The sequence below is a fragment of the Ursus americanus genome, chromosome 15 (genome assembly GCF_024610735.1).
Source record: "Ursus americanus isolate L20-20 chromosome 15, mUrsAme1.1.p, whole genome shotgun sequence".
NCBI lineage: Eukaryota > Metazoa > Chordata > Mammalia > Carnivora > Ursidae > Ursus > Ursus americanus.
In genome coordinates this window covers 56,065,589-56,089,932 of record NC_142141.1, presented here as the reverse complement: position 1 = coordinate 56,089,932, position 24,344 = coordinate 56,065,589, and the positions used below count along the sequence as shown (strand labels likewise).

Sequence of the window (24,344 nt, the reverse complement as noted above, 5' to 3'; positions counted from 1 at the left end):
AAACATTCTTACCCTGGGTTTACTCACTGATGAGGTATTTGTAAGCACCATTACTTAGTAATATTAACTAATATAACATCCAATAGTAAAATAACTTTAGTAATATCTGGGAATAGCAGATAAAATATAGTAGAAATGCACTACATAATTCCTTAGACAATGTGTATTTTTATATTATTTTTCCAATATTGTGACTTGAAACGAAACAACTGTGTGGACTACAAATCTGATGGGACCAACGGACACGCAGTTGCAAATCGGCCCCAATTCAGCATTAAAGACACGCCACTGTATTTATTTCTGTTATGTTGAATAACAAAAAGAAGACAGAATTTAACTTTAAACCATGTTTGCAATAGGGTGGACTCGTTTAGCATGTTTGCAAAATCGCTGAAGAGAGTGCACATCAGGAATTACAATAGCTCGAAAAGGGATTAAACACATGATTAAAAGATGCTATTCTTGCTACAATCTACAACCCACATGACGTTCTGTCGGTAAAAGTCTAAGCCATAACTTTCCTTTCATAGTCAAGAACATGTATAGTACCTTCATTTTTTTATTTTTATTTTTTTAGAGATTTTATTTATTTATTTACTTACTCAGAGAGAGCGTGGGTGCAAGGAGGAGGAGGGGCAGAGGGAGAAGGGGAGAGAGAAAATCCCAAATAGATTCTGCACTGAGTGTGGAACCCAACACAGGGCTCGAACCCAGAACCCAGAGATCATGACCTGAGCAGAAATCAAGAGTCCGATGCTCAACTGACTGAGCCACCCAGGTGCCCCTTATAGTACTTTCCATACACCCAGGTACCTAGGTCTTGCTTTATGTTTCTTCTAGTTATTTCATCAATCAGATTCAAAATAAGGATGCTATGACTTCTCACTCCCAACATCACTGAAACCTCTTTCATATAATTTGATGTTAAGATTTATATTTGACCTAGATGTCTAAAAACAATAGTATATAAAATTCAGTATTTGGTGTAGCACTGAAAATATATTAGCCGTGTCAACAATCTTCAAGAGGTTCACATTCTATGGAAAATAACATGCAATTAAAAAATAAAAACTCCTCGGCAAATGTGCAAAATTTATATATAATATGTATAGGTATATGTACGTAAACTTCCTCAGTGGTTGCTGACTTTAAAATGAAAATTAGATTTTATCATCTCTCTGTGTAAAATGGTTTCTATGCATTCTTTCTTGGAGCACACCATGGGGGCAGCCTAAAAGCAAAAAGACCGAAGTTTTACCCCTGTATATGACTGAGCCAAACAAGCTAGAAAAATCCAAGCCGTTGGAACCAATTTTTTGCATCTTGTGGCTTAGAGATTTAAGAGCTAATGAAGTCTCTGGTTTCAAGTCTAATGACTGAATTGGGGCTATCTTGTTGATCTCAAATTCTTATGTTAAAATACACTACCCTCTAGAAAGCATCTCATTGAGTAATACTAAAACTCTTCCATAGAGAAAACATATTGACCTGCAGTAAGATGCCTAAGGCAGGTATTAGACAAGAGAGCCAAAGACATGAAAAGCAAGACAAAGACCACACCTCCAATATGCAATCAGCAGAGCGAGGAACTGGTATCATTTCCTTTATCATTCCAAAGTCCCACACACAAACGCCTGTACTACCATTCACTCACCTTCTGAAAAAAAATCATAAAAGATGGGAGTCTATTCCTTCATTTTCCTTTTCGTTTTTATAAAAAAATAAAAATGTTCATGCGAATACAGGCTGCCATGTCCTGAGTATGGATTCGAGCCCACGCACCCACCCGCCAGCAATGCGATCTTCCGTGTCATTTATCACTCCAATTCTCCATTTATTTAAGGCACTAAACCTATCAGTTCCCTTCCTCCAAGGAGAATTACATCAAAGATGTAAGTCAAAGTGCTTTGAGAATTATAATGTGGTATAAACATATGTTGGGAACAGCAGAGGCTTAGATGGTCTGGTATTTAATGATAAACAAAACTTCAACAAATTCTCTTTAAAAATTGAAGCCTGAAAGAAGTGTAAAGACTGAAAAGGTGTTACTCATAAGCCACAACGCCAAAATAAACATTTTGAACCCCAGAGGTTAAACCTATTAGTTCTGGTAATAGTCACCTGATAACAATAAAAATTCATTATTCAAAGGAAGACTCAAAAATCTTGCCATAAAAGAAGCATTAGATTTTGGATTTGAATTATATATTTGAAATGTTTGTCAATTAAATCTGAACACTTTGGCATATTTCTTCATTTTAAGAGAACTCTTAGGGCATTATTGTATTTTCAACTCCATCCATTTTTCATGATGCTAGAGGATTAGTTCCTTTTGTATTAATTAAGTCACAACAATACAGTTCTGGTTCTAGATATGGTTCCATTTTGTTGGATTTCTGGGCTTAGGATGGTGGTATGATTTTTTTCAGATTTAACACATATTTAAGGCTAAGGACTAGCACTCCTGAAAGTAACAGTGAAATTGTAATTCATATAACGCAATGACTTGCATATGTATTTTACACATACAAAAAATCAGTAGCCAATATTCTCTTATTTACGATAACATTTCTTACTACTATTACCGTTTTTTTTTTTTTTTTTGATAGTGGGCACACAGTAAATATAAGTGATGTAATTAACTTAAAAAGGTAAGAGAGCTATGAAAACACACTCAAAGAAGAAAAAAGCTTATAAAAATGACAGTAATATGAAATGGAAAGGATACGCGATATAATAAAATAAAATGCATTTAATATACAGTAAAAAATAAAGGGGCTAAGCTGTGTCTAGAGAAATAAACCTGGTTTCTTCCTAAGCCAAATTCCCCTATTATGAAAATGTAAGATCTTTCCAGCGGAGATAAAATGTTTATCCTAATTTAAATATACAAAGTTAAATACAGCAATGCCAATTCTAGTATGTATTTTTCTATTTAACGTTTCCTGAGTTTACTATTCTTCTATTTCTGTACGATTTCAGTAGCACGTCGAGAAAAATTACTTAAAAATAGAGAGTTCTGAGCTGTTACCTGAAGAACATTCTATCTACGTAAGCCGGAAGTACTTAAGGATTTGGGGCAGATTTCAGGAACTTTGAAACTGAAAACCTGGATAGGCGGACATTGCACAATGTAAACATAGGTATACTTCTTATTTCTAGTAGTTAACAGTGAGTATTTGTTACAAGTTATTCTTATAATAATGGAGGTTCCACTAAATATAATATTTAACATGGACCCTCCAAGCCAGTTTGAATAGTGCTAAAGTACCTACCTCAGAAAATACCATAAAATGGTCCCTTTCGGCCTTTTATGTTTGTAGGAGTGATTTCTTTTCACAAAAGAATCTATGAAACCCTTCAATACAGTACCTATGCACTTGTGTGCTCTATCAGAGAAAATTCCTTGAGACGAATTTTAAGTATACTCCCAGAGCCAAGTGACATGCCCCTCTATAAAGAAATACCAAAAAATCTGACATATCTATAATATTCACAGATGCAGATATAGATTTATGGGACGCTATCAGCATAAATCAAACGGCTATGAATAAAACATCATTTAACCAATTCTAACTTCAGAAGCAGAGCGCCACTAAATTTCTCGCCACTGCTGGAAAAAAGAAAGCAAAGAGAAACACAGCTCGGTAAGAATTTCATTGACACATTATGCCCAAGTTTTTTATCAACACCCGAACTACTTCAACCTAATGTTTACTTTCAGACACAGAAAAATAAAGGTAGTTGGATTTTCTAAATTTTCAATTTTTGGCATAACCTGGAAGAGGTACCACTTTGCACTCTGATACGGAGAAAGATGTATGCATGGCGACAAAGCATGGTCCTACTGAGACAAGAGAGCACCTAGACCGAGACATCTGAGGTCAAGTGACGTAATCCCCAAATTCTCAGTTTCCACTGTACAAAAGAGAGCTGCACTGATCTTAGGAAATAGTGATATCTCTCTCAGGCACCTGCTGATGTTCTGATCAAAGGATTATTATTTGCTGCTGAACCACAGAAGACACAGGAGGTCCCTGATCAATGCCCATACTCCACACCAAAGACTATAAAACCCAACCTGAAATCAACCCTTTAATACTCAGCCAGTGACACCAATACAACAACGTGACATCCATGAAAAAAACGCCATAACAGTGCCATGGTTTGGAAAAGAAAAGGTCTGGTACCCACCTGGGATCTTTCTGAATGCTATCGATGGACGGGGATCTGGCCAAGGTGCCTTCGGGCGGGAGGGCAGGGCCGGATTTGCTGTAGGGAGACTCGACGGACGGACAATACTGCAGCTGTCGGTAGGGATCGGCGTAGTTGGAGGCAGGGCCTGCGGCGTAGCTGGCCCTCTGGAAGGTGGCCGTGGCGGCGTTCTGCGGACCATGCTGGCTGCCTGTGCGCTGCAAGGGGATGGAGTCGACACCGGGGGAAGATGGGGCTACGACAGGAAAGTAGGGACAAAGTAAAAAATTGAGGACCTGCTCACAGAAACGGTTAACCAGGTCTAGGCAGGGGGAAAATTACACACATAAGAAAAAAAAAAGGGGGGTTCAGAAGAATAAAAAAATAATCTGTCATATCTGAACCAATACATTCAATGTTATCCAGTATCATGATAATTAGCATGCTATTCCAGAAATAAGCCGTTCAGCCATAGGGGGAAATGCTTGTTGCATGTTGACTGTTTACCAATGAGAAGTTTTGTTAATCTCACATGTAAACTCCGTGTAAAACCCAAACGCAGAGGATCCATAGGGAATCTTTTATGAGGAATCATGGATAGTTGGTTCTTTACTGTTCAAGTGGAGAAAATCCAGAAGTGTTCGTTCAGGTGATGTTACACTAATTTTATTAAGAGTGTAAAACAAAGTTAGTTAACGTAGTTAATTTTCCCGAATAAAAGGAAAAAGAAAATGCACGTGTGGGGGTGGAGGGAGAGAGAGGCAAGTCTCCTATTTCCACAGTTAGTCCTGGGGCATTAAACACTGGACTGCTCTTGCTCCTGGAAAGCAACTCCCCCAAGATTTTCATAGGCCTCTTCTTCAACTAAAGCTGTGCGGAAGGACAGGCGTGTGGGAGAAGGTGAAGACCAGCCCAAGTGCAGCACAGACAAACTAATGAGCCAGCTTGGCTTTTCCAGAAGTATCTGCATCATTTCAAAATGTCTGCATAGTTTTGAGAAGATTTTGTGCACCAGTTACTAAAGTCAGTTTGACTAGCTCCAAACTGAATTTCAATTCTGCTTGCTGCGTGGATTCTTTTCAGTTTGTTTAATGGCATTCTTTTTATCTGGTTCTCAAAAATATTTGACGTCTAAGGTTTAATGAACATATACAATGGAAAGAACATTTTTCATGTTAACAGAATGTGACCAGTTATTAATTGCTGCAACAATTCTGAGCCCTGACCAATCCTAGAAAGTACGATTACTTTCGGGCGCTGCAGATCAGAATAGATCCAAAATAGACAGGGTCTGGATGCAACCATTTACACGGTGGGGGCTCTGTGTGGAATAAGGTTTCGATTAGAAATCATACCTCTCAACTCTGACTTCCTGAACGCTTATTATTAGTGGATGACAGAACTTATTTTGTCCTCTCTCACATTAGGGGACATATGCCAAATCAAACACACAAAAAATGATGTCACACTGAGCAAACAATTTTTAAAAGACATTAAGGAAAGTGTGTCAAATGACAAAAGAGTTGTGAAGTGAACTGGAGGAAAACATTGTCAGGCCGAGAACTGAGTTTTAGTTAAGAGTTCAAGGCTTCTCATTTCCAGTGAACTGTAATACTTAACCTTACAATAATCCAAGTTAGGAGAAGAGCCACTGTCGCAAGGTGAAGAGCAGAAAAAACTTCAAGAAAAACTTTCTAAGCAACAAATGTATGTAAATACTGAGGCACAGCCTTTGAAATGATGACGGTTGTCCTCATGGATTAAGTTTCAAAATGATCAGATGAGACTAAGAACATTAAGTTTGGAAAAAGAAAATGTGTCTTACATCTTTTTTGCAATTTCTGAAGGAGTTATAGTTTCTCCAAAATATTACAAATATGTGTAATTAAAATTCCTGTCTTAAAAATTTACGCACAATGTACTTTATATTATGGTGACAAGGGCTGAAAATTCAGGCCAGGCATAACCTTGCTTTTGGAAGAACAAACGCACAGAGGCAAACAAAATTTCATTTTCTAGAAGAGTTGTGACAAGCTAGGCAGCAAATCCAGGGCAAAAGGGGAAAACTAAATACACCTGACATTTTCCAGATAAATGCATTTTTTTTTCCTTCAGGAAAGTAATATCTACATTTAAGCTTGCTGAAAATGGTTCTTCATATCAGAAAACAAATCCTTTTCTATACGATCATAAATACAATAAGTACAATGATGAACAAGAAAAGAGGACAACATAGCACAGATCAGGAAACAATACTGAAATCTAAAACAAAACAAAACAACAACAACAAAAAAAACTTGTTAAAAAAATAGTCTGTAGGTAAGGTGAACGACCTGACTAGCCATGCCAAAAATCTCTCAAGGGACCTTAGATTGAAAGAGGATATTATGAGAGTTGTTTAACAAAGACACTCCCAGCAGCGAAGACTAAGGACACTAGATTCAAATGGGAGAGCGGGTGTGAGATGCAGTTTATCAAGCAGAAACAGGAAGGCACCATCTCAGTACAGGAGGAGAAAGAAAAGGTGGAGGTGAGTTTATGAACAGTGGAGGCTCATCTGTGTGCTTCCCTTTGGCCGGTTTGGGGTCAGTGTCATGAAATGTATTCAGAGCTTGGCTTCTGCAGTTAGAGTATGGGGTTCACATCCAGGCCTTGTGGGCAGTTCTTGGGATCAGACGAGTGAGTTACTGAGCTTTGTAAGCTCCAGCTTCCTGACTGTGGCACGAAAAGAACAAAACGGCCTCATGGGATCATTATTTGCTTTAAAGACATGAGAGGCATTAAACATCTCATATGTACAAACTGCTGACCAAAGGAGCTATTGCTATTTTTACCATTAACAATACTGAAATCAACTAACATTAGAAAAAGAGACTGTCCACACTGCACTGGGGTGAATACCCTTGCCACCGGGTATCGGAGTTTAGAGCTCCTGCGAGGGCTTTTTTTCCTCCAGTGACCCTATATGAGAATGAACGTGTCATTCACACTTCACAGAGGGGAAACTGAGGCACAGAAAGATTATGTAACTTGCCTGAGTTTGCCTGGTATGGAATTAGAGAAAGGATTCAAGCCCTTGCACCCTGCTTCCAGAGTTTATACTTTTAACCAGCAAAAACTGGGCCAAGGTTTAAAACTTCAAAATGCATGTTAATGAAGTACTTACATGGTGAGAAAATTTATGAGAGGCTTAAAATTAAGGGAAATGTCTACTAAAGGCACAGAGGATAGGTGGATTTATAATAGGAATCAACATGAATATTAAACTGAAAAAAATGTTAAAAACTGGTGTTAATTTACACCATTTCTCATTAAGATGAATTTACTGGGATATGCGGAAAAATATTGAGAAATATTATTTACACAGAAAAATCTAACTTTGTTCATTTCTAGAAAAATCAAAGAATAGGGATACCTATAGTTATCCTAATTTTAAAGTGTTTTGAATCTTGGTTTAATCATTGCTATCACTACATTAACAAAAAAGAGAGTGGACTATGCAATCTAAGATGGGGGAACAACTTCCAAAAAGATCTTACTAGAAAATCACAGTCGTATTTGCGGCACTTGATAAATGGCCCTTCAGAAGTATCATTCCTGAATCCACAGTTTAAACTTTTAAGTCACTCTAAGTGGGATACCTGATGAGAATTTCAGAATATCAAATTAGAATTCAAATTGGTCCTGCCAAATTGAGACTGGTCAGGGCAATGAAAATAATGTAAAGTAGCAATACAAATGGGCAGAAAACTACCCTATATTTAAGTGCAGGTCATGGGATCGTCTTGAAGAAAATGTGTGAGAACCTAACAGATCTCAGACGAGCCATCAGTAGCGTAATAATGCAATGCCTTCTATCTTTTTAAGTGTGGGACAGAAAAATGACTTAAACATCATACATTAAATTCTCCCTTTGTGCCCTCAGTGGGGCTCATGCAAACCACGGCTATCCATTAGTTTGGATAAGCGGATACTGGTCACATTATTAAAGACTTCCCTTTAACGCGACGTTTCCTGAATTTCTGTCTGGTTACACATTTTCTCTTATTCGAGCTTTAGAGCTCAGCTGACCACATCACCGCGTTACAGGATGGCTCTATTCCACGGAACCTTCCCACAGCAAACATTGCGGTGGAAGGCGCTTCATCAGCTCTTTAAACAGCCCCCTCTCTCCTCACCTGCTCTGCAAACAGCCCCTTCTCCACTCAATAAGCCCTTAGAGCTCAACGAACCATGCTGCTGGTCTCTTTGGGGAGATTTTAAACGCAGCCCCTTCAGCAGCTGACTTGATACTTCAGCTGACATCTATGCTGTTCACGAAATTATCTGTTTTCTTTAGAGCTACACAAATAAAGGTCTACTGTACAAAGGGGAGGACAAAGATGTTTTATGTGTTATATTTGCTTGAAAGAGGGATCCTTTTTAATAAATCAGGCATTCTACTTTGATGACGATGGATGATTACATCCATTCTTTACTGACAATCAAAAAAAGAGAACAGAATAAAATATAAGAATCTGGCACATGAACAAAGTTGAGGGGGGATATAAAGTAGGGTTCACCTAAAAAGAAAAAAAAACACTCATTTTTGTCTTTGTATTATTTAATCTTTGCTTTTCTATATATTTGTATATACAGAAATATGAAAACATAAACTACGTTTATACCTGTTATATAAAGAAAAAATAAGCACACAGTAAGCTAATTAAACAATATTTCCTCTGCAAGCTCAGATGGTAAGGATGGCTTAGGTGACAACAGGTTCAAGACCGTGGCCATGAACTCTCCAAAAGAGAGTTCGACTCTTATTTTAGGGATGAGGAGCCCTTGGCACTCAATCCACTATATTCCCAGCAGTATTATTATCTAGAATTGAATTGTAAACATCTTCCAATTTTCTGCACTCTGCACAGGCTGATCTGTGCTAAACTTGGTGGGGAAATATTCCAGGGTAAATTTAACGTCCTCTTTTTGTTTCCATTTTAATTCCAGTATAGTTCACACGCAGCATTATATGAGTTTCAGGTGTACGATACAGTGATTCAACACTTCTATATATTACTCAGCTCATTTAGTAACATAATTGTTTGACTTCATCTATTATTACCTTTGTGGGGAGAGGAATTGCAGGATTTTTAGTAGTAACAGAATCATTATTATCGGTGTGGATGTTGATGTTTCTGGATTTTGACAATGAACTGTTTCTACTAGCGAACACACTGCCTTCCTTCGGCTAAGCTTAATTAGACTTTCTATTAACACCGCTTCAGGTGACTTGGTACAAGGAAGCATCTGGAAGCTCTTCTCAGTTTTAAGATGATATTTATCATTGGGTTCATTAAAAATTTCCAATTGGGGAATAATGTGCCCCTGACTTTCTAGACTTGAAAAAAAAGTTAAAAAAAAAACAAAACAAAACCAAAAAACCAAGAGGTTATGGAAGATCTAATTTGACTTGCTCTAATGGGAAGCAATCATTTTTACAGTTCGAAGTAACAGCATTTAAGAATAAATGCTAATATTCCACGTTTTTGTGGAGTCAAATGGTTTTAATTGAAAATGTTATCTATATGTTATTGAATAACAGTAGTAAAATTTTGTGAATATGAAGGTTCGATGAAATGCCTCTATAACTTTATTAAGCACTGGCGACTACTGCAGAGAATTCAGTTTTTTAGGAATACTTTCTCCACATGTGCAAATATTTTCATCACATTTTTTTTCTTTTTCTGTTGTGGTATTTGTCAACCTCAAAAATATTTGGCAGATTTTCTCCTTGCAGCATACTTTTGATAATTCATTCTTTCTTACAAGCTGACAGATTCGTTACAGAAAGCTTGTTTTCTCCACTCACTTAGAAACACATTTATCCCAAAGTGAATTCATATGACTATCAGTACAGCAAACATTGGCCATTTCCCTTAATTTAGAAAGACGGGTTTTTCTTGGGGGAGGAAGTGTCAGAGTCAAGCATTTGGGTTAATCACGTGATTCCTAACTTGACAGTTATTGGTATGTTTGAGTTTGAAATAAAAATTCATGTTACTTAGTTTCTGCTTAATAGACTTTATCAACAGCAAATCCACGAAGATCGCATATTCCTTGTCTGGCTGTACTTCTTCTTACATAAGCTCTGGTTTTGACAAGCCTTATCCCAGATGAAAGGTATGTTTTATTTAAACAGACATCCAAGTTAAAAGTGTGCCTCTTTAAATTTTCATCATGCAAGAAAGTAAAGCTGCGTCAGATGTTGGGGGGATGTCCTGTAAAAGCAGGTGGGGATATTCGTGCCACCATCAGACTCACTGGCCTGCCTTTTCTGCTATAGTTTACACAGTTTCGCCTCCCTGCACACGGAGTGAACACTGATGTGGCCCCCCTCCCTCATTTCCTGGCTCTGGAAATGTCTGGCGAGGGATGCTCTCTGGGGAGCCCCTGGAGCAGACACCACTCTTTTACCTTCTCTGCAGCTGGCAGATCTCCGGGGCCACGGTGCTGGGTTTTCTCTCAATCTTGTCCTCGGGCACACGAGCAGCTGCTCTGCTCGCCCTCTGCCCTCCTACTAAGAGCATATCCGGGCCCAGGAAGGCCAGCGGCCATCCTCAGAGCCTGCTCTCTTCTGTTGGAACTGGGTGGGGGAAAAGGTCTGCGGTTCTTGTCTTACAAAGGCTGGGGTGCAGGAGCATGAAATGTCAGTGTGGGGGGCAGAAGACCCTCTTCGGAGCATGTTCCCTGGCCCAGCCCAGGCCAACAGAGTGACCGCTCAGTGGAATAAATTACTATTGATTTCCAGTGCTGAGTAGCAAACCTTGTCTGTATGTTCCACCTTTCACAGCCTGGAGCAGGAGAGAGGTGAGAAGTAGGATTTTAGCACCCTGATTCCCTAACATGTACATAAGTACATGTGTGTAAGACCTCTCACAGTATGGTCAGGTAGCTTCTTGGTTTGGGAAAGCCTAGAGGACCTTCTTGCATACCCAAAGGTAGATCGTGGTCCTCATCTGAGTTGGTGTCTGAGATTTTAAATAGTCTTCCCAGTAAGTAATAGGGCTGAGTGGCCTACTATGACAGCCCAGGAGACATGGAGAAGGCAGGCAGAGAGGAGGATGGATGAGGATGGTGGCAGGCTGAGTCCGAGGGGAAAAGCTAACTAAGGAATCCCCCAACCCCCTTTGGTGGGGAAGTTTAGAAGCTTTGACATGTCTCAGCTTCATGTCTACAGCTGTGTTCTCATTGTCTCCATGAGGTCATCTCCCTGTGTATCTCTCAGCTCTAGAACAGTCTATTACTCAGGACAGCCTTCGTGGTGTTTGGGGTAAGGGAGACACAGGGACAGGGTCAGCACAGGGCGAAGCAGGGCAGGGAGAGGAGAGTGGCCACGGAGCTGAGAGCAGTGCCCAGGAACCAGAGCCAGCAGGGAGCACAGCTGCAGCACTGAATGACCAAGGGTGGCTATGGATGAAGAACAGGCACCTGCCAAGCCTCTCCCTCCTGCCGAGAAACAGAGGAAGGTGGCCTTGGGCCAGGGTGGGCGGTGGGGGGATTATGGATGACCCAATCAGGGGTTAGGGGTTATCTGGGAATGAAAAGATATTATGTGTTGTTTAGTGTTTTTGTTAATACTTTGTCTTCAGCTTTATCTGGAATGTACCAACCCTTAAGATATTACCTTCCATTGCCAGTTAATTTTCCATATGTTCCTGCCCTATCATGAGAGGAGCCTGAATGTGCTTGAGGACAAGGAGTAGACAGAAGCTTCTTTGGCTCTGCCAGTGCATTTAGCACATGGTGAGTCTTCAACAGATACTACCTGACTGACAGGATACAAAAACCATGATGAACATGGATGGGTATTTATCTTCTTTTTAAATGATGACTTTCACAAATACAGTGTCAACCAAAAAGACTGTTAAGAAGAGCCCAGGATTCAGGGCAGGACTGCCTGCGTGTGAAGGTTTGAAGACTGGCTCTGCACAACCTGTGTGACCTTGAGAAGAGGACTCAACAACTCTGTGCCTCAGTCCTGTAAAGTGAGCCTCTTATCAGTACCTCCTTTAAGGGGTGGTTCTCAGGATCTGTAAATACATTCAAAGCAGTTGGAACAACCCCCGAAAGCCATGCTTTTGTCTTCCTGTCTCATCTGCTCGATACTAGGGCACCATCTTGTAATTCCCTAATTTTTTGGGCAAGTCCATTTGTCTTCATTCCTGAGTGTAGACTGCTTGAACAAGAGCAACTGACCTTCAGTCCCCTTGGCTTACTCTCCTTGAAGTATCATCTGGATGTGCTTGAGGGGTCAAACTGAAGGAACTCCAGCCAGTGTCCTGCTACCCGAGGGGTGAGACATGAGACTGGCTGCTCAAACCACCTCACCCACGAATGAGCCAGAAGTCAGTGGCCCTTAATATTCAAGTCTAACAGGCCCTATAAGAACCTGTCCTCTCCTCCCAAGAAACTGGGGTATTGGCTCTGGCCCTGGAAGCCTCTTAAAGTTCTACATCAGAGGACTTGAGTGTGGAGTGTGTACAATACAAGATGTGAAAAATGGCCTCCCGAGTATGGGAAAGCAATCTTAGAATGTTCCTTGATATTAATTTTTAATTCTGACTTTAGTACTAAATATAATTTAATAATATTGTCTAACGCATATATAATTTATAAGGAAAGGATATATACCCATATTAAAGGCATTTTCTTGAACATGTGGGTTCTGATAGAGACAGTTGCTGGGGTTGCAGGGTTAGCTAAGAAAGTGTAAGGATTTGAAATAAAATAAATTAAGTGTTGAAGCAGAGAGTAACCTGAGCAGGTGCAGGGGAGAGAGAACTTGTGGCTTTACACTTAGGAGCTGGAGAGAGGTGGTTTCTTCCCACCTGTCATCCCACAAGACCATCCATGCACTTCTGGAAATTTCCGTATTATTGCATAAATCAGCAGATCCCTCAAAAGTGCCTCAAGTTCAAAAGGGCAGGTTGGGATGGGATCTTGGACATCTGGATGTCACAACCTCAGCAGCTCTCTGCCACGGCAGAGATTCCTGTTACTGAGAAAACGCAGGCAAACAGGTTTTCTTCTCCGATGCACTCAGAGGACACTGCTGCCTTACCTCACTGGAAGGATGAAACCCTGGTTCTTTCATTCAGCATGGTGCTCTGCTGACGGCTTAGAGCAGGGGTCGGCAAACTTTTCCAGAAAGGGCCAGAAAGCAAACGTTCTCAGCTTTACCAACCATATGGTCTCTGCCATAACTACCCCTGAGCTGCTAGCCTGGAAGCAGCTAGAAAGGATATGGGACAAATGGGTGTGGCTGGAGTCCAGTAACTTTATTTACAGACACCGAAATGTGCATTTCATGTAACATCTACATATCAGAAAACATCCATCTTTTATCTATAAACCGGTTAAAAATGTAATAATTATTTTTAGCTCATGAGCAGTATTCAAATAGGTGGCCATCTGTATTTGGCCCAGAGCTAGAGTTTGCAGACCCCTGGCTCAGAGAAAATACCAGTTGTGTTTTGTTTTGTTTTCACTGGTTTTTGAAGTGTGAACATCTTCCCCTGTCTTTAATCTGACATAGAAGAGTGAAGTATTTTTTTCTTAGTGTAGATAAATTTTTATGAACCCGCCAGAAGCGCATTAAGAAAAGAGAATTCTAAGAGCCTATGAATACAGGACAGAGAATCAACATAATTCCTTCTGTTGTCACCAAGGGTATCTTTGTCTCTCATAAGGGGTGCGTGGAAATAAAATTCTGTTGGTTCCTAGTATGCGACCAACGCAACGTTAGAATAGCCCAGCCTCAGACAGGAGTGGTTCTAGCAGGCTGATGATGAGAGAATTCTGACAGAAGAATAAATGGGTATTCCTTTGCATCTGAACCAAGATACATATTATTAACATTGGATGGCATTTATGATGTCAAATAAAAGAAAGCATTTTGTGCCTTTCTTCTTATGATGCAGTAAAATACTGATATGTACATATCAATAATCAGCCGTAAAAGCAACTTCGCTGGCCTGGATTTCAAAACGTGTAATTTAGTATCATAATGCAGTTAACAAAATTGCTATGCTCTACTTCCTGGTAACTGGAAGTTACCACGGTCTGAAGATGCAGGGAGGCGTGTGCCAAGTTCTGGACCAGGGATTCAGTTTTCCCACGCCTGAGGCCCTGTTGGAGGGTAACATGGGTCATCTGAAGTGAGGGACAGAGCTCTGTTGTGTGCAAGCCAGCAGCATCATATTTTCTAAGTTTACTTAGCATTGGGAGGCTTTATAATAAATGTAGTTCTCAACATCTTAATTATATCAATTTTGTAGTTAGATGAATGCTCTCTAGCACATTTAATCATGACATTTGACCAGTTATTTTTTAAATGGCTACATACTCTGGAAAACACTTGCCTTTCTTCATGCAGCCTGTGGCTGTGTTCAATTCAAAATATGTTTTTAACCCAGGAGGGCTCTGTGGTTGATCGAATCATATGCAACTGTCGATATTCGACCTTTAAATAATAATTTCATCTGATTCAATCTGATAGTGTCTCTGAAGTAAATTCTCAGTTTGCCCTACAAGACATGCTTCGTGTTTAGTGAACACGGTTTCCCCAAGTTTGCCAAGTAGGTAGGCTCTCGTTAAAGAACATTTAGCCGCATAAGGCGCGTGCCTTTTATGTCCTGTATAATGACGATGCTTTGTTGGAGAACTTATGTTCATTAAATATGTGAATGATGACAGACAAAAAATTAGCACTCCTTCTTTCAATTTGCCTGTTCGACAACATAAGCTTACAACCCCATTAAACTTCTTCCATTTAAAATTTCCTCAGGTAGCTAAATGAGTCATACTTGGTTTCTCTCATTATCATCCCAGACGTTAACGACAGAAGCAGGCCCTAACGCTTGTGAGCAGAGAGGACACAGATGGACACGCACACACACACACAGCCCTTTCATGGGGTCCCAAGCAGCCCCCCCCCCCCACTACGGACAGGCCACCGAGGGGTATGGTGAATACACACCTGTGCTCGTGCGGTAAGTGCCCGTGTGCGCTGGTGGCAGAGGGTCCCCCTGGCTCTGGCTGAGACTCCTCATAGGGGGCTTCTGATAGACGCGGTCCTCATAGATGGGGTCTATGTGGTGCTCGGGGGACTGCAGAGCCCGCAGCTCGGGGCCCAGGTGGCCGTGCTGGCTGCTATACGAGGCCCGGGACCCAGCTGAAAGAAATTAACAGGCGACACTGAGCCCCGACTGACATCCAAACAGAACTTGCTTTATCAAAGCCATATTTGAATTTGTTTCTTTTGCACAGAAATGTTGAAATCTGCAGAAAATCAAATGAATGACATGAAATGGCAGCAATATGTCGAGCTAATCGGCTTATTGGCGTCACCCAGCTGCCTTGCTCAGCTCCCGAACCTGATCTCCCTGTAAGGACGATCGTGATTCTGAGATAAGCCCACCCTGCACGGGGCCAGGGAGGCATCCTTTTTCTCAGCCGAACCAACGCGGCTGGCTTCCTCACCAAAGGAACTGCGCAGACAAGTCAGACCTAAAAACCTCTTATTATCCCAGTGTCCCTGCACCTTAAAGTCTGCCACAGAAATGACTATTTAAGATGAGGAGCAAATGCATAAGCCGCGATGGCAAGCCATCTTGATGTTGTTCCTGAAAAGTGAAGCAGAATTCCTTCTCGTCAGCAGTTTCTTCCTGGACAAGGCATGAACTGAAATGTCCGGACCTACCACGGCCGAAATCCCTGAGACAAGCAGATTTTAAAGAAACAGACTTTCAAGTCACATTTTCTTTTACTCTCACCCTCCTCCAAATCGAAGCACCTGCAGTTAGGTCAGCCTCCTCTGCAAAAGGTACAAATGGCCGTCGCTACCTGATTTAATTTGTAAATCCTTGTGTCATTTTGTTGCATCGTATGGGGCGAGGTGTGGCTTCGAGGCAATGCTGGGGACCAGGGAGCCTCTGCACACATGGGCACAGAGCATTCCGTGAGGGCTAAGAGGTCGACCTGATACACAGAAGAGTTGGCTGAGAGCCAGTATTTCACCCGAGGTACAGTCAAAATCACAGGAGCCGAAGTGCCAGGAGACTCGTCTGCCCTGGGGCAGCTGGGGGGAGGACACCGAGGGACCAGGAGGGATGCGGGGCAGCAAGGAGAGACGGTTACCTAATGACGGTGAGCGGAGAACACACGAGAACCGAACACGGCTAACAGCTGACGCTAGGAAAGACCGACCCTTCAGCTCATCTTCCAAGCTGAGTCCCACATGGCATGCTGGGATTTAACTGTCAGCTGTCTCGGAACGGCCCTTATTCGGAGCTTTCCATTCCAGCCTAAAGCAACGGGCTTTTGGAATTCCTTGATTTGGGTGGTATTTTGGGGGCAGCTCTAGCTCTGTCTGCTGGTCCAAGGCTTCCCTGGGGGCCACGTTAGAGCCAAATTCTTCAATGCTCAGTGACTGCCCTCCTTCTTCAGGATCAGGTGACCCCAAGGATTTTAATACTCTCATCTAGAATCTCTGAGGAAAAACCCATTCGAAAGTTCTGAAATTGCTGGCAGATAAATCCGTTTCACCGGAATATTTTATACAGGTTGTTTTAAATTTAAGTAAACAAAATGGAGCATTTCTGAATGACAGAGATAGTGCTGGGAATTCTACGAATTCAGTGTTAATAAAAATTACTCAGTGTTTTGAGGAAAGGGAAGGAATAGAGCAAGCGAGTTCCTTACTTTTCCCTTTCCTAGTAATTAAATAAGTTCTGATTTAGACAGCGTTCAGATGAATGATAGATTCAAAATAACTGTTTTGCATAATTAGGTTCATTGCATCTGATTTATCAAATGCCAACATAACACTGAATATTATCTCATGTTCATATTTTCCAGGAATATATTTAAGTACGGTATGCCTTGAGTTCCTGCTGTCAATTCTTCCTTCTTCTGGAGGCTTTGATAATATTGCCAAGGACTTACAAGTGTAAAAGCAAGGAAACAGTCTATATTCAAATCTTGTAGAGTTAAATGAAAGTTATCCATCACTGGTAGATTTACTGTAACTTTATCACCATTCCATGACTCTAAGTCTCTAAAAACACCCAACAACGAGCAACAAGAGGACACGATGATCTTCTGAAGGGTGACATGATCTAAGGGCCGTGTGGAAATCTTCTCTACAAGCATTACGTGCACATGAGGAACTCTGTACTAGAATCACGAATCAGACATTAATGACCAAGGGTCCTAGGCAAGGAGCAAGAATCGTGACGTCTACCTTAGTGCTGCTTTTTAATGGATGACTGCAAAGATTGCAGGAATGAAGTCCAAGAGGGAGAGAAAGATTGAAATGTCCAAGAAGAGGTGCCTTTTTAGAAAGGGATATAGCATAAATTAAGCCTGCAAATTAAAGCTAACAAACATTTGCTAATCCAGGAGAAAGCCAGCAACAGATCTGTAGAGAGTCCTTGACCCGGGAGATGATCACGACGCTGAAAGGGCTTTGTCTCATTCCTCCACACCACACCTTCCTTGGGTCAGAGTCTGGCGGCACTATTTTCCTTCTGACCAGCAATATGAAACATTTATCACTTCGAGACTGATGTGCAAATACATTTCTACATGCTGCATTTTATATGTGTTGTTTCCATGCACCAGTTAATCCTGACTAATCAATAGATTCATTCATTCAACACATATTTGCTGGGTGTCTGGGCAACTTCAAGAAGTTGAGGACACCAGGGTGCTTAAGCCAAACAAGGTCCCTGGTCTTGAAATTAAGTCATCACATTCAAGTAAGTACAGAGATAACGGTGCTGAAGAAAAGTGAAGTTGGGTAAGGGGAGAGCAGACAGAGTGCTGGTGGGGGGATACTGTGTTGATAAGGTGGTCAAGAAAGTTCTTTTGGCTCATCTGGCATTTCAGCAAAGATGTGGTTGCTGGGATTATGAAATTTTGAGTTAAAAAGAAACCCATTCAGTTCTTATGACCAATTGTCATCTGAACTCATAAGGGTCCATACACTAACTGTGTTTCTTTTTAAAGACAAGATAGATTAAGTAGGTACTAATAAAATCACTTCTATAAATATCACGAAATGAATCTCCTACAGAGGGCCTGTGCTCCTGCTGCTGGTTCCCTCTGAGAAACACTGGGTCTTTCTCCAGTACGGCTCTTTCTCTGGCCTTATGAAGTTTTCTGCTGAATTGCTGGAGCCTAATAATTTCAACGTAAGAGGGCCATCTGATGATATAAGTCGATCCTCTGAAAAGTCTGTTTTGGAAAGCTTTGGAAAATGCCCTCCGGTTTCATCGACTTCATAAATCCTAGATTTTCACATAGTACGGGAGCTCTGCTGCTATCACAAATAACTGGAATGCTCCTGCAGTCTCTGACACGGTACAAAACATAGAATTTGCTCCTGTCACTTTATGATGAGCTTTCCAATATGACTTAATGTAATTACGAAACCTCACCACACCTTTTACCAAATACTGTCATCTACTGGGACTCCAATACCTTTCACGGAGAAGAACTTAGAAGTGAAAATCACTTGGCCAGGAAGCAGCAATACGTGTGCCCATGGGATCTGGTCCCCTATAACAAACAGCAGGTGTCCCTCATTCTTGGATTTTCCTCTCTAACCGTGAGCATTTCTTCCCGAGCTGTTAGAAAAACAGGCTTCTTTTGTCCAATTCCTCTTGTGACAGGCAGGCATGTGGAAAGTAGCGAGACAGTGGTCACGGGGTATAATTGAGTACTGTCTGATATCTTTGCATTCTTAGGATGGACCGTTTCTCTGTTTATTTGCAGTTGTGGCTTCTGCGTCTGCCGTGAAGTGGACAGTGCATTAGAGCAAAACTCACACCCCACTCCGAGTTAAAGAAGAGCCTGCAGAAACACACTTGTCTAAGGTGGGGACCAATACTAGTGAACACACTAGCTAAACAGGGTGGCTGGGCACCTGTCCTCCTTATCTGCTCTAGGTTTCTGCCAGGGTAGGCGAACAGCTCCAAATGAACTAGCCATTAATTTCAGGGCTTCTCCCAACATCATTGGCATGAGTCTCTGATTAAAATTTCAGTTCTGACTCAGCAGGTGTGGGGGAGGGCCTGAGGTTCTGCATTTTTCACAAGTTCTCTGGCAATGTTGGTGTTGCTGGTCCAGAGACCATCCTTTGAGAAGCCAGGGCGTACTGGGTTAGCCGGACACATATCTTGGTGGCGAGAGGACTTCAACTTTGGCATTCTTCTGGAGCCCTGGAGACAGACATATGGATTCCTTATTTCTCCCTGCCTTATGAAGCAAGCATGAGTGCTTCAGCGAAGGTGCAGGCCAAAGCTGTAGCCAGATGCTGGCCATGCTGATGGGGCCTCAGCGGGCGCCCTGGAACCTGGCTTCTGCGTGCGGCTGTGCTGGCCTCCGCATGTGGGCATCATACTGGCTGCCTTGGGTTGCCTTGGCCTAGGGGTCAGGCTTCCACACACGGGCTGCCGCAGAGCCACTGATCTTAGCTCTAGGTGCCCAAGGCCCAGACACTAAGAGGCCTGTAAGAGCCTTTGTGAGCAGGCTAGCTTCTAGGGAAAAAACCATCTTTCCTGTAGAGGGCAGACTTTTTGGACCTGGGTGGACTGGAATGTGTTTGCTGCTATTGTTCTGCTTCGAGGTGGATTCTGGGGAAGGAGGTGTCTCGATTCCCTGCACAGCCGCAGCGTACACCTGTGTAAGGGTTCAGCTCAGTGCTTCTCAACCCTGGGAGGACATACGCAGCATTCACCTGGAAGCCTTTTTAACAGTACTGATGCTGGGGAGCCACTCCCAACTACTGAATTAGGACCTGAGGGGGTGGGCCCAGGGAACAGAGGAGCTCAAACACTCTCCAGGTATCTCTGAGAAGAGATCTAGCTCTGGATGGTTATGGTCAGGGCTGGTAGATTTGGGGCCAGATTCGGGGTCTGGGGGAGTACCTGTCAAGGTCTGGTGCTCAGCAGAGCCCCTAAGGCTGGAGATTAAAAACATTCACAGAAATACCCATTCTTGAATGTGGGGGGAGGGAGGTGCAGTTTCTGAACTTTGCAGGAAGGCAGAACTACCTTTGCGAATAGAAAGAGTACAAGACAGTTTGTGTCTCAGGTGGGCTATTCACTGCACTGCAATTAACCTCCTGTTGGGAAGTACCCCCCCCCCCCCCATTTACAGACTGTAGACATGCGTAGACTGCAGGGCATTTCCAGCCTCTCCCAATCCTCTTGTTTCTGTGGGTCTCCGGAAAATGTCTTTGGGTTCGATGCAGTGTGATTTCTGGGAAGGAACACGGGGCTGGGGCTTGCCTGATTTTCTACCGCAGGTGAGGGTGGGGTCCTTGCAGTGACAATCACATACCCTGTGAACACTTAGGAATCTTTCTGAAAATAACTTCACTATAACCACAACCATCCAAATAAGAGACAGTCCCGAAGCAGCTGATGACTCCCAGAAACACTAGACCCGGACACCTCAAGTCCTTCTCAGCCGACACGGAGCTGCTAAGAAATTAGCAGGGGTCAACTGTGAATTGTAATATCTTTGTACAGAAGGGTAACATAATTTGACTTCAGACTTGTAATTAAAGTCTTCTGACATTAATTTGTAAACAAGTTTGATCGGCGAATGTTAATTTTTACCCAGGAGGGGTTTCCTATTTAAAATTTGCGTCTAACTCTATCCCTGCCCTGAGAGCAGCTTTGGCAGCTGTCTTCTGGGTGGACCGGACCAGAAGCCAGGCTTACCACTATCTTATTGTCCCAATTAACTAGTGATGCAGAGAAATCCATGATTTGGTGCTTTATTAATTAGTCACTTTACCAGAGTTTTTAATGGCCAGTCTCATATTCACATAGATTCTCTTCTCTATCAACAAGGCGGATAAAATTCAATGAGTGCCATTTTATTTCTCGACAGCTGCTTCTCAATACCCCATCAGTGCACTACATGAACAGTGCATCTGTGGTCTGGCTTCAGGACCTAATTACTATGGATAATTATGGATATTTCTATGGAGAGAAGCCAGAACAAGGTGCTCCTGATCCATCTTTTTGTTGTTGAGATGCAAAGCAGGACAGACTAACTCTGGCTTCAAAAGACCAGAAGTCTTCAGAAGTGAGGCTGAGTTTTCATTTTTGTTGTAGGTGTCCATCGAAGGGCATGGGTGGAATTCTCGATGTATAGACAAAGAGAAAGGCTTTATCAGACAAAAGTGGGCTTAAGTAGTTTTCTTCATTAAGCAGTTTAAATATTTTGCAATATATATGAACTACGATGTTCCGCTTCCAGCATCTCAAACACAGGCCTCTTTAAAAATCAGACTGTATTAGCCACGCCACAGATAAGCTGTACAAATTCCTTTTCAGAAATTATTTAGCTTTTCTAATGCAAAGTTAAAATGTATTCTCCCTGTATCATTCTCCTACTCCTTTATATATCTTACTAACACCCACAGAGAGGCTCTGCTGATAATTCCAGAAGAGGATACCATTGACTTTCAACATAATTTACGGGGGGGAAATGCAAGTAAACTGCTTCACAGATTACTCATGCTCTATATTTACATATTATAAATTCCTTATATCAACACTTTCTTAAATTTTCATCATTTTACTCGGCATAATATTTAGCATGTAAAAAAAGAGTTTGAGAAGAGACATTCTGTTGGTAATAAACAGTTTTGAGAAGGATTAAAATTTTTCCTTGATTCTTTTCTGGTTAAAGGCTTTAATAATTGTATTTGTGTGTTTTAGAATCCAATTAGTAACTACATTATATATGCATAATTATCACTGGAATACCAGTTACATTTATTAAAACATTAATTCCCTCATACAAGGCACCTCTGATGAGACCTATGTGTAGTTATAATTCCCCCACCCCATTTTTCATCCATTCTCTTTATCCAAAGAAGTTACTACTAAACCACCAATTCGTATGGCTCAGTTGTGACGTAGGTGATGCTTTTCCAGTATAGAGATCGATCTGTGCTGACTCGTGCAGTGCGAAACAAATACTACTTATTTGCTAGAAGGCTGTCAAGGTGATGGGGGGTGTTTGTGGTCATGTCAACAATAACCAACTAACTGGCTCAGCCATGGAGGGGACTGTAGTATTATACGCTTCCAACAAGCTGAGCATAAGACCTGACTGAGTACCAAGTACGTGTGTGTGTGCGCGTGTGTGTGTATTTTCTTCATTCTAAAGACAAATGTATACAGACTTCCCTTTTCTGCATCAATTATTAAAGGGAAGCTTATCTTGTAAGGGAGGTTTTGACTTTATCGCATTGTCAGTCCATTCTCTGAGAGTTCAAAGGCTGAAGTCAGAAATATCTGGAAATGCAGACATCATTTGAGGTTCAATGGGCATGGGACCTCTGTAATGGCATAGCACCTATGTGCCCAGGTGCCTTTAGGACGCCCAACAGGAAAAATCAACCTTATCAGATCATTTGGAGAGTTCAAAGGCTGAAGTCAGAAATATCTGGAAATGCAGACATCATTTGAGGTTCAATGGGCATGGGACCTCTGTAATGGCATAGCACCTATGTGCCCAGGTGCCTTTAGGACGCCCAACAGGAAAAATCAACCTTATCAGATCATTTGGAGATATTTACACAGCAAGCAGAAATTTGAGGGACCGCTAAAGTCCACTCAACCAAAACAATTAATGGTTTTCTTTGGGTTCCCTTTGCTGCCACGTCTCTCCCTGCAGGATCCGGGGCAGGTCCTCAGTACACAGACACCACAGAATAGACATTATCTATTTTATGATCTCTTCTCTAGGGCTACACACAAAGAGCTGCTAGCTGTGACATCCCATGGGTTGCTGTCCATGCCTCTGGGAATGCTGCAACCAAAACCCAAAAAATATGCCTCCACAAGAAATAGCCACTTTCTAAAGAATTGGGAAACTCAGAGGTGAGGAAGCAGACACTTTATCTTACAGATGATCAATATGCAGCGAACTGCGTCTTTCTGGCAGCTATTGGTAGTTTTAATGGTTCACTCATCCTAAGGAGAACCTGGTATCTCTCTGTGTTCCTCTCGTCTTGCTAAGGATGACTTCTGGTTATCAATGGGATGTAACATATGCACCCATAACTAGCTCTACAGTGGTCAGCCAAAAATATCTGTTGAAGGGCGCCTGGCTGGCTCAGTCGGGGTAGAGCGGGCAACTCTTGATCTTTGGTTCTAAGTTCGAGCCCCATGTTGGGTGTAGAGATTACTTAAAACTAAAATCTTAAAAAAATGTATTTGTTGAATACCTACTAGAAGAGGGAGGAGTTCTGAAATATGCAGGGGTCTCATTAGCTTCCCTCAGGGAGCCCATATGCCCACTACTCAAACGCTCTGCCTGGATCGCAAGATAATTCAAGATACTTTCTGCTTTCTATCAAAATCAGTTCTTTGGCAATACACAGGACCACAATAGATACCTATAGACCCATCTGGGATTAGCCTTTAGAGATTTCAGATAGTTCATGCTAGTTATTCCACAAGAAATGCAAAATTTTATATGTATATATAAAATACATACATATATGTATATGAATACATACATATATAAATGCGTGTATAGTAATTTTTGTCATATTTATATAATATGCAAAATACAATAATCAAAAATTGTATGTATTATAACATATATATATGAAGTAAATATATGACAAATTTTGAAAAACTACAAAATGCACCTTGGTTAATGATACAGTGGCAGGAGGGATTCTGACGTAGCCTGGGCTGCAAATGGACTGCATTTTGAGAGATTTTACATTATTAATTATTTAAGGTTATTTGTACATCTACTAAAATAGCTGGTCTCCACATAATCTCTGTTGCTTAAATAAAAAGAAAATAAATATTTAACAGCATCGTATTTATTACGGTAGAGCTTGCAGTTCACCACCACCATTGAACTGATGCCCGCATGTAAAGTGAGTGGCAAGGCCAGACGCCCGTTTGCTCAAATTAACCAACACTTGTGACCTACAAGGGGTAATCAATGAAAACAGACCCAGGGATATTTTACCTCCAATGCCCTGTTGACTTTAACTTCACCAGTGCAGAGCCTGAAGAGTGGGAGAAACCCACATCCCGGGTCGTACATCACCA

General features: G+C 41.5%; 1 protein-coding gene across 2 annotated transcripts in view; it reads right to left on the bottom strand.

The window, feature by feature from the left end:
• Window positions 1-24,344, bottom strand: part of CTNND2 (catenin delta 2) — an 886,309-nt gene that overhangs the window by 343,864 nt on the left and 518,101 nt on the right. For both annotated transcript variants that reach the window (XM_087867974.1, XM_087867973.1), the window contains 2 exons: window positions 15,218-15,412; window positions 4,195-4,450 (listed from right to left, as the gene is read on the bottom strand). In XM_087867974.1, the coding sequence (XP_087724100.1) occupies window positions 4,195-4,450; window positions 15,218-15,412 (451 nt within the window). The remainder of the gene's footprint in view (window positions 1-4,194; window positions 4,451-15,217; window positions 15,413-24,344) is intronic.